Source organism: Ovis canadensis, chromosome X (genome assembly GCF_042477335.2).
Source record: "Ovis canadensis isolate MfBH-ARS-UI-01 breed Bighorn chromosome X, ARS-UI_OviCan_v2, whole genome shotgun sequence".
Taxonomy (NCBI): Eukaryota; Metazoa; Chordata; class Mammalia; order Artiodactyla; family Bovidae; genus Ovis; species Ovis canadensis.
Genome location: NC_091727.1, coordinates 131766536 through 131778301, shown reverse-complemented (window position 1 = coordinate 131778301; position 11766 = coordinate 131766536). Strand labels below are relative to the sequence as shown.

Sequence of the window (11766 nt, the reverse complement as noted above, 5' to 3'; positions counted from 1 at the left end):
CTTGAGTTATGGAGATCAGTCAGACTCTTTCAGGAAGCTCTAACTGATTATTACATTTTTCAACTTAGATGACTTTGGTGACATCTTTGAAACTTCTCTTGCATCAACAATAGACATAAATCAGCTGAGGTGAATAGATGACTGGCTGTCTCCTTCATGGGGCAGAGTTCAAAGATTTTTCTGGTGGAAGTCACGGCAAGTTTAAAATACCACTGAGTTTGACTGTCTGTGTGGTTAAACGTGGGGGAGGGGCAGTGGGAGTTGGGGGTGGAGCATCCAGTGTCACGTGACATGGGCTGCCATAGTAACAGGCCTCCTGCCTTGCATTTTATCCAATCAGATATGGACAGTGTTTGTGATTTCAGGGAGGGCAGGGCTTATAAAGTCCGCCAACTGCCTTCAATTCCCGCATGTCCTTTCTTCTGAGTAGTGGGAACTGGTGGCTCTGACATGGCTCAGCCATCCTCTGACAACTCTGAGGAAGACCTGGGCACCAACGAAGCCGGAACCTCCAAAATAGAGCCCTCTGAAATGGAGTCCTCTGAAACAGAGACCTCAGAAACGGAGCCCTCTGACACAGAGACCTCAGAAACCGAGGCCTCGGAACCAGAGCCGTATGATGCTGAGCCAAAGAAGGCGAAACAGAAGACAGCTAAGGGCCGCCGCCGCCTCCGTCGCCGCCGTCTGGACAACTTTGCAAGCTTCGCCACATATTTCCCCAGGGTGCTCAGGCAAGTGCACACCGGCCTGAGTCTTTCTCACGAGGCCATGAACGTCATGGATTCGCTTGTGAAGGATATGTTTGAGCAGATCGCCAAAGAGGCCTGGAGCCTGGCCCGCTCCAACAAGCACTGCACCATCACGAGTGGAGAGATCCAGACAGCCATGAGTCTTCTCTTGCCTGGGGAGATCGGCAAGTACGCAGTGTCCGAGGCCACCAAGTCGGTCATCAGATACAACACCCGCAGATGAACTGCCTCATGACCACTGCAACATCGCAAACCAAAGACTCTTATCAGAACCACTTGAAGGGAAAAGACCTGTAGTGATAAAGAGCCACATCCATCCACTCTGGCTTCTTTACGTATCCCCTACTTTCCATCTTTAAAACTTTTCCATCCCAAGGAAAACATTAAAAACCTCATCAAGTGTGCTTCAATAACGGTCGGTTGTGTCATTTGTTTGATGGAAAAATCGTGTACTTTTTTCTTAACGTATTGCAACTCGTCGCTTTCCTAAATGGTTGTTTCTATTCGTGGTTTATCAGTCAGCGATTTTAAGGATCTTTATGGTCAAAATTCTTTCCCTAAAAGTTTCATTGGCCTTTTTCATTTTCACTCTCCCACCTATATTTAGGTATCATCCAGGGATTTTTATATGGGAAATGCTGCTGCTGCTACTGCTGCTAAATCGCTTCAGTCGTTTCCAACTCTGTGCGACCCCAGAGACAGCAGCCCACCAGGCTCCCCCGTCCCTGGGATTCTCCAGGCAAGAACACTGGAGTAGGTTGCCATTTCCTTCTCCAATGCATGAAAGTAAAGTCGCTCAGTCGTGTCCGACTCCTAGCAACCCCATGGACTGCAACCCACCAGGCTCCTCTGTCCTTGGGATTTGTAACCAATAAAGACCAGTGTGTGCTTCCCGGGTGGCTCAGCGGTAAAGAATCCGCCTACAATGCAGGAGTTGCAGGAATGGCAGGTTTGATCCCTGGGTCAGAAAGATCCCCTGGAAGAGAGCATGGCAACCCACTCCAGTAGTCTTACCTGGAAAATTCCATGGACAGAGGAGCCTGGTGGGCTACAATCCATAGAGTCTGAAAGAGTCAGAAACGACACAAACCACCTAGCATGCTGGCATCCATTTCTTGGGGCTTCGCAGTTGGCATCAGTGGTAAGAAACTTGCCTGCAATGCAGGAGACACAGGAGCCCCGGGTTTGATCCCTAGGTGGAGAAGGTTCCCTGGAGGAGGGCATGGAAACCCACTCCAGTATTCTTGCATGGATAAGCCCCATGGACAGAGGACCCTAGTGGGCTACAGTCCATGGGACCACAAAGAGTCCAACATGACTCAAGAGGCTTAGCACACACAGATGCATCCATTTCTTGTTGTGGGACATGCCTCTAGCTCTTTGCATCAGTAAAAGAGGAGGATCAGCAATTAAGAGAAATAAGATGACTTCTTCTTCTACCTCAAGTATTTGACTGCTAATGCTTAAGAGAATATTTACTGAATTTAATGTCCATTGTGTTTTCTTCTTGGTGCATTGACTTTTTTTTCTATAGGTATACTGCTGAATCTCAAAGTAGTTGGTGATTTTCCTATTCCTTTTTTAAAGATTGATTTCAAGCTTACTTCATCCTTAGAGATAAAGCACTCCGAGATTTTAGTCCTTTGTAATTTACTATGGTTTTCATTAGAACTTAATATTTCATTTGATTTTATACTACTCATTTTGAATTTGAAAATAAGCAACAAGAATATGCTGTACAGCACAGAGAAATACAGCAATATTTATTAATAATATACCTCATTGAAACTCTTTTCTCTATTACTTGTGTTATGCAATTCATCTGAAGTGTGGATTCAAACAGTGAATGAATAATTAAATCATTGTAAGGAAAAAAAATTATTATAGATTCTAATCAACTCAGAAAAAACTTAATCTTCTAACTGAATGGTTTACTCTAACTTGTTCAGGTGAACTGTCTCTTTTCTTGTCCAGGCTTTACTCTTCAAGTTTTGAAAATGACACCCTTAGTGATATTACCCTCTGATGGTGGGATGTCCAGTCAGAGAAGTGTAATGGTCACTCTGCTCTGAATTAGCCAATCAGGGACCAGCCTGAGTGAGCCACAGCCATTGTTCAAAATGTTCATTGTCCTAAGTTCAAGCCAGTTTTCCAGCATCCATGGAGTACATCCCTTCCTGGATGTTCAGCTTTGGTAACAGGGATGGTATCAGGTGCCATTCTTTGCCTGCACTGTCTTTGCTGAATTGTTTGAATGATTCTAATTGTGGTGATTTAGTAATATCATATTAGTTACCTGGGCTAATGTACAAAATGCCTGAGATTGGTTTACTTGAACTGCACATAATTAAGGTCTCACATTTCTGGAGGTGAGAAGTCCAAATCAAGATGACAGCTGATGTGATTCCTTCAGAGTGGTTTGAAGAAAGCGTCTGTTCCAGTCTTCTCGCCTTTTCTTGTCAAAGTGGCAAAGACACCCCTACATTTGTTCAGTTTCCTTCCTATGTGAGAGTCTCTGTGTCCATGTTTCCTCTTTTTACATAGCTACAGGTCTTTTTGGATTGGGGGCATCCTAATGAATACAGTTGAACTTCATTCCTCTAGGGTAGATTATATCTCCATAAACAATCACATGTCAGGTACTATGTTGAGGACGTCAGCATAGGATTTTAGGGAGAATGAATACAACTCATATAAGACATGAATTTTGAGTTATAGATGGGCATATCTCCTCACGCTTCCATTATATTAAGATCACATTGGTGTTTTCCACACATAAATAGTGGTTTGATGCTTACTGGGTGGTGTAGTTAGTTTCTTAATTCTAACCCATGCAAGCATAGAATGTTGATGGAAAGTCTTACTTAAAATGATTAATTTTGATAAATCAAGGCTTTCACATCAATTGCAACTGTGATAAACTTGAATTTTTCATACTATGTATCATTTAGTGATTGTTGCTTGTAAATTATTTCAGAATTTAGTGAATTAAAGCAGCAATTATTTATTGCTTCTCATGGATCTGTGGGCTGGCCGAATGCTTCTGTTGATCTGTCTGGTATGTAGCAGTATTCTATTTGTAGCTCCCTCTTTTTTTCATGATTCCCAGTACACTTTATATCACATTGCTTCAAAATTAGCAGTGTACACATAGGGCTTTTCTCTGGTAAAATTGTTGTTTGGTTATAAGCAATGTTTTGTAGATACTCCTGTAACAATAATAAAGAAGAGAACAGTAGTGACTACTGCTGAGCTCACTTGCTCAGTTGTGTCCACATCTTGGCAACCCTATGGACTGTAGCCTGCCAGACTCCTCTGCCCATTGAATTTTCCAGGCAAGAATACTGCAGTGGGTTGTCATTTCCTTCTCCAACACTAATGACTACTTAAGAGAAAATAAGGTGACTGCTCTCATGTGATTGTCCTCAACTATTTGAAGATTAAATAGTTGTATTTATTTTCAAAAAGTTTCTGACTGTCCATCTCAGTAATGACGAGAGATAACTTTCAATTCAGTCCTTATAAATGCTTTAAAATGTTAATTATAGTTTGCTTTAAACACTAAGTATATTCTGTTATGTTTGGTATCCGTTTTTCTGCTTGTAAAACAAGTTTTAAATTTCCCTATTGACTAGAATGCTTAAGCCTCAAAAGGATGTCACTCAGTCAAACAGTGAGACAAACGATGGATAACCTACAGAAATCAAAACTTTTATTCAAGCCTTGAGAAAAGGGACAGCACTGTGAAGGGATAAAACAGAAAGTTTTAACATTTCAGGTACCCAAAAGCTCAGGAGACAGACTAGGGCAAGACTAGGAAAGAACTCAACTGCTCTGAGTTGTGTGCCCGTGAGGGGGACAATTTCCTGATCATGGAGGGCTCTAAAGACCTTTTTTATTTGGTCCAGTGTGGAACCCTGTTCTGCTGTTACCTCTCAAAAACTGTCTTGTGTCCATTAGACTAAAGATTATGAAAGTTAAGCCACTGGGAATATAACTTATATGCCTGAATGTGATATGAATTTTATGAAAATATTTCCAAAACATTCACTTCCAAGGAGACTAGGAAAAACTACCACCAACAGATCTGCAAGTAAATACCTCTTTGTACCTCAGGATGCTCTTACACACACTCTTCGTAAAGCTCAAGGATGACTGAAACACAGGAAATCTAAAAAAGAGTGAAACAGTGGGGACTGATGCTGAAGAGATTAAAGCCAAATAAGCACATATGATAACTGACTTCAGTAGGTGATTGAGGAAAAAGGGCAGTTAGTGAACAATCATAATTTAACACTGCAGTTTGCTGAAATGACAACATATGGAAAGAAGTTTATGTTTAATAACAAAAGATGAGCAGGAACTTGGAGAAAATAGTATTAATAGGATAAATATACCCCATTCAAACCTTGCTGACATTATTTGTATCATAGAAATCATTTGAAAATATGAAAGGTCCAAACACAGTGCTAAAATAATTGAAGCAAAAAATTCCAGAAGCAATATGTTTTCAAAGTGGCAGAAACTGACGTTACATTTCTGACTGGGTCAGATCAATCTTATTTGGTTTTTTCCTGAAGAGTACACCCTCCCGTTTTGGAAAATTGGCAGCCTTCAAGGCTTGCACCTCTACGTCTTGAGGATGCTGGAAGCTTCCAATCAGAGCAGCTCAAACTCCACTTGGGACTGGCTCAGCCGGTGAAAAGCCTGCAGCTCCTAAGTCAAAATCCTTGACTCTAAGTGTGTACACTGTTCTGGGCTGAAGAAATAGGAGTGTTACTAGCACCTTCAGCCTTTGAGACTGAGGTAGGCAAGGGGTGTTGGTCCTTGTCATTGAGTCAATCTGTTATAGGGTGACACAGGATACACCAATCACAGCTTTCTTGGAAGGTTTGGCCTTTGGAGATTATGGAGTATGTTGGTATGGTTCGTTCGCTATGGTTTGCTTCTTGGCTGCTGTTTAATCATGGTGGTTTAATGATATGAATTCAAAAATGGTCCTGAATATGTCTTTTGTCCCTTGCATCAAAAAATAACAAGTTGATTAATAATATTTCAGGTAAGATTTTTAAATTCTTAGTTGTAAACAGAATTTTTCAGATATTAATTACTAAGATTTCATCACTGTAAATTTGGCTTTTCCCCCTTTGTGATTGAAATCATCTTATTAATAGTAGAATTAGCTGTCCCTTAAATGTCTAAGAGGAAACACCATAAGAAGCCTAGTCCTTGGGAATGAAACCACACTGATGACTCCCATTTCTTAAATTCTACTAAAGTCTTTTTTTTTTTTTGGTTCAATTTCTGTGATTTATTTCTATGTAAATATATTGAATAAATACCTTTGACTATTATCATATATTCTTGAAAGTTACATGATTTTAATTTTTATGAGTTTCTCAATTATTGATTCCATTTTCATCCCATTGTGGCTTCTTAAACAGTGAGGTAACATTTTTTTCTCAACTAAGAACTCTTATGTATATTCACCATGTGGGTTATTTTTCTGAACTTAAATTATGTCAAAAACATTTAAAATTTGGTGTATACTAAATATTTTTAATAATATGATACCATCATATTTCAGTTTGTGTTCTCTATGTAGAGACTCTGATATTGCAATTTCTCTTTCCTGATGTCATGAGGGTTTTGATCAGAACTGGAAAAAATATTAGGCCAGTTATTTCCATGATTTCCAGGAGCACTACTCTGTGTACAAGGAGCTGACTTTGCACTTCTATGTCCATCTGTGTCTAGCAGGTTGTGAAGCACTTTCTTATTAATTTTGGCATTTCCTTAAATGTCATGTGTGAATTATTTTCTGAACAATATCATTGAGGGTGGGTCAGATATGCCTCCTTCCTGGCCCTTCCCATCAAGGGCTGATTCTCACCTCCAGACAGATTCTCAGCACACTTCACCTGCTGCTGCCAGGGGAGATTGGGAGCACAATGTGTCTGAGGCCACCAGGGCTGCCATCAGATACACCACCTGCAGATGAGCTGCCTCAGGACCACCTGAGCATCACAAACCAAAGGCTTTTTTTTTTTTTTTTTTGCAGAGCCACACCATTGGCGGGAAAGACTTGGAGCTGTCAAAAATAGGATGTGCTCTAGTTTTTGGACCAATGCCATTTCCCCTGTTTTTTTTTGTTTGTTTGTTTTTTGTTTTTGGGGGTTTTTTGTTTGTTTGTTTGTTTGTTTTTTGCAGAGCCACTCACTTAATGGGAAAGACTTGTAGCTCTCAAAAATTGGATGTGTTCTAGGTTTTGGACTTGTGCTATTTCCCCCTTATTGAAACCCTTTAATGGTGAAGGAAACACTATCTCACATTATCAGATCTACAAGAATATATGATTCTAGTGCAGTTTTTCAAAGGAAAATTCTGATTTTCCCTAACCACATTTCCTTTCACCACTTTCTTAATGGCCATTCTATTAGTTATTGCTCAAGGTTTGCCTTTTTGGGGTCTTTATCATCAAAATTATTTTCATCATAACTTCATTTACTTTTTTACCCTCATTCTCCCACCTAGAACAGCAGTAACTTCCAGAGTTTTAAGAATTCATGCCTAATACTCCTCAAAACTTTCAAATCATAATGCTCTCAGGAAATTATCTTATCACCTTCCTAACTCTAAATAGGAATGACAGTGGCATTTCATCAGCAAACATTACATTGGGCTTTCCTTTGACATCCATGTTTTTTCACAATACCATCTTTGCTTTCAGAGCATGTTAGTTACCTAAGAAATATCAAACATTCACGCACATCATTGTTGTTACAATTGAGATTCACATGTCTTTTGTCTTTCAGCTTATTCACATAAATCCCATTAAAAATTTCCACTCTTAAATCACGTTAGCATTCTGAGGAGGAAATATCTTACTCAGATAGGTTTCCTGGGCCATTAATTAGGTCCTTTCCCACGCAGACTCATGAGGACAGCGGCCAGCATTGTCAGAGCTCTGTTTTCTCATGACTTCTCTACCCTTGGCCACTGGATTCCTTCAACAGTCCCTGAAGTCCTACTGTGTCCTGGGGGTTTCAATTTCCCTGTAGAAGTCCACACCCAGGGCCTAGCTAGACTCTGATTTAAGGCAAAGCAGGGGCTATGGGAGTGTATGTAACCCCATACCTAGTCTTTTCATTGATAGGCAGGTTTTGTTTGATTCCTCAACTCCCCATGGTCCACATATTTGATGCACAGCTGTGCTGAGAGGGCATCTGTACTCAACAGTACCAGCCCCCAAGTAGAGCACATTCTGCATTCCAAGCTTACTTCTACCCCTGTTTCTTGACTGCTCAAGGACTAACAGACTAGAATGTACACAAAAGCCCTCAAAAGCACATTTATAATGTGTTTCTTCCTTATTCCATCCCCATGGAGAGGTGGGTTACTCCCCTCAGGTTGAACTCCACACTCACTCAGGAGCCCCTGTCCAACAGATATGTCATGGTTTACTGATACATTATGTCTGAAGCTGCTCTCCTCTTCATAGGGATGGTCATGGTAAAATTTCTTGTCCAATCATGCAGACCCTTTTGAGAGTAAAAGGACCACTACAAAGAATTGTGCTGGGACAACAAAGAAAATCAGGGTGTGTGGAGACACTTTAAGGGAAAAGAACTGGGAAAGAGTAAAGACATCTCCTGGGGCTGGGGAATTACAGAGCACAAGGGGTGAGTGGGAAAATGAGAATGCCTCATGCTTCCAAGTTTTCTTCTCCTTAGAATTGTGGTGCCTTTGATCTCTAGAGACAAAAAGTCCTGCATAGCGGCATTAGCAAGGAACAGACACACAACAGGGTGACAGTGTTTGTTTGGGTCCTATAACTACTTTGAGCAGTGAGACTATAATTGGCAGCAAGAGTGATTAAGGACAGAGGTTTTGGAGTCAGATTAGACTTGAATTGAAACTTCAGCGGTCCTTCCTAGATGTGGTGCTCTGGATAAGTGACTTGACCTCTCTGCACCTCAGTTTCCTACTCTGCGGAAGAGGGTCTATGAGATTGTCATGAGGACTCAGTGAGATAAGGCAGATGGAGTGCCCAGTGTATGGAGGCTAGGCTTATTCTCAGTCCTGATGTTCATGCTCTCGGGCAATCAGAGGGGTAGAGGGTGAGACTTGGTGCCAGATAGCTGGATGGACATCCTCTCCTGGCTGCCCTCCTTGGCCCCATCTGTTTGCTTAGGGCTGACAGTGAGATAGGGTGGAGGACTTTTCACTCCAGAGCCTCTCGCTAGTGAATTTGTGGAGATAAGGCAGGTCTGAAGTGTGATGGGAAGTTGCTAGGGAGCAGATAGAAAATGTCGACTCTTGGGATCCCATGGGCTGTTGCCCATCAAGCTTCTCTTTCCATGGTATCTCCCAGGCAAGAATGTTGGAGTAGGTTGCCATTTCCTTCTCCAATGAATAGCGTATTTTTGTCCTAGTAAAACTATTTTGTCTGAGTTGATACTTTCCATTTGTTTTAAAATCAGTAATTTCCCTTAGTTTATCATTTCAGTAAACCAAACTTTTTGATCATGATTGCTCACGAGCTGCCCTTTCTCTTAATCACCTTTTGAAGTCAGTAACCATGTTCGCTTATTTGGTATTATCCTCTTCAACACTGAACCCCATTATTCCTCTCTTTCTTAGATTTCCTGTGTTTTAATTATCCTTGGTCTTCCAGTCTTCACAATCCTAACTGTTGTGCCTTTTAAACATTGTTTATTAGTGCTCCTACTTTATTTCTGAATTTACATCCAAGCACAATTAAATATATTGTAGTGTTGTAGGTTCCTTGAAATGACTTCTCCCAGAATACAATGACCATGAGAGAAAATACATGACTTACTAAAAGTGCTGTGCTTTCAAACTGGCTCATGACACTGTCTTTGACAATGTACAGGGCTTTACCAAGAGCTCTTCTTGTTGAAAATTTTGTTCCAGGTGCGTATGATCCCAAGGTACCACACAGGCACATCTACTTGCAGGTGATCCGGTGTTAGTGGTTTTTTTTTTTTTTTTTTTTGGTCTTCTTTGAAATAAAACTCATCAAATTTTTCATAAAATTCTTATCGTATGTGAAAATAAAAATGATCAGTGTCAGGGAGTTCCTTTCTTTAAAATCCTTAGTCTAATAATCCCCAGCACAGTTTTTGAGGGGTGGTAATTAACCCACTCCAGTATTCTTGTCTGGAGAATCCCATGGACAGAGGAGCCTGGTGGGCTACAGTCCATGGGGTCACAAAGAGTGGACACCACTGAGCGACTTCACTTTCACTTCTACATTGGACCAAAAAAAAAAAAGACCTTTATACCCATCCTTGATCAGGCCCCATTTATAGCCACCCAACGCTGAGTGGTTAAGTTCTTTCTAGTATCCTGCCTTGCCCAGTTTTTTTCTCTAGAGTTTACATATTTCTGAAAATGTTTTTTAAAAAATACTTTATGTTTTTTATCTCCAGTGTGGCACTGTCTCTTTGCTCAGGGTCTGAAGAACAGTGTTGGTTTCTATAGGTTGTAGATATTTTGCCTGTCTGTTTAGCTGACAGTGACTTCTTTTCCAGGTTTTGACATCCTAATCAATAGGGAAATTTTCAACTTGTTAACCAATACAGTATTGTAAAGTAAAAAAATATATATATAAAATAAAAGATAATGGAAATTAAAAAATAAATAAAAGTATAAAATGAATACAGAACATAACTGAATAAACATTGGTGTGTATTCTGTGGGGTTTTTTTTTCTCCTGGTTATGTTGCTTTCTGAGATTCCAAACCTCCCCACAGACCCGTCTGTGAGAGGGTTTCCTACTGTGTGGTAACTTCTCCTTCATGACGCCCTCCTCAAGACAGGTCTCTGTCCCTAACTCTTTTGTCTCTCTTTCTGTCTTCTATCAAGCATCAATTTTAGAACGCAGAGGAAGTCTTATACATATTAATCTTGAAGCAATGTGATATAAAGTGTACAAGGGGCCAAGAAAAACAGAAAGAGCTACAAAAAAAAAATCCTGACACATACCAGACACATCAGCAGAAGCATTACCTGGCCCACAGATACATAAGAAATCATAAACAACTGCTACCTTAATCCACAAAGTTCTGAAGGAATTTATAATGCACCCATCGATAAATGATATATTATCGAAAATTCAATATTTTCTAGATGGCTCAGGGATTTGGATGCCTTCATTCATCAAAAAAGTCTGTATAAGCAAAACTTTTCCTTAATCTACTTTTTTTCCCAACATTTCTATATTTTTTTTTTAATTTTAAAATCTTTAATTCTTACAGGCGTTCCCAAACATGAACCCCCCCTCCCACCTCCCTCCCCATAACATCTCTGTGGGTCATCCCCATGCACCAGCCCCAAGCATGCTGCATCCTGCGTCAGACATAGACTGGCGATTCAATTCTTACATGATAGTATACATGTTAGAATGCCATTCTCCCAAATCATCCCACCCTCTCCCTCTCCCTCTGAGTCCAAAAGTCCATTATACAAATCTGTGTCTTTTTTCCTGTCTTGCATGCAGGGTCGTCATTGCCATCTTTCTAAATTCCATATATATGTGTTAGTATACTGTATTGGTGTTTTTCTTTCTGGCTTACTTCACTCTGTATAATCGGCTCCAGTTTCATCCATCTCATCAGAACTGATTCAAATGAATTCTTTTTAACGGCTGAGTAATACTCCATTGTGTATATGTACCACAGCTTTCTTATCCATTCATCTGCTGATGGACATCTAGGTTGTTTCCATGTCCTGGCTATTATAAACAGTGCTGCAATGAACATTGGGGTACATGTGTCTCTTTCAATTCTGGTTTCCTCGGTGTGTATGCCCAGCAGTGGGATTGCTGGGTCATACGGTAGTTCTATTTGCAATTTTTTAAGGAATCTCCACACTGTTCTCCATAGTGGCTGTACTAGTTTGCATTCCCACCAACAGTGTAGGAGGGTTCCCTTTTCTCCGCACCCTCTCCAGCATTTATTGCTTGCAGATTTTTGGATCGCAGCCATTCTGA

At 40.5% G+C, this 11766-nt stretch overlaps 1 protein-coding gene across 1 annotated transcript; it reads left to right on the top strand.

The window, feature by feature from the left end:
* The first annotated feature begins 450 nt into the window (after positions 1-450).
* On the top strand, positions 451-972 carry LOC138930866 (histone H2B 1/2-like). Its single transcript, XM_070291257.1, has one exon. The coding sequence runs from the start codon at positions 451-453 to the stop codon at positions 970-972; it is 522 nt and encodes a 173-aa protein (XP_070147358.1).
* Positions 973-11766: the final 10794 nt, after the last annotated feature.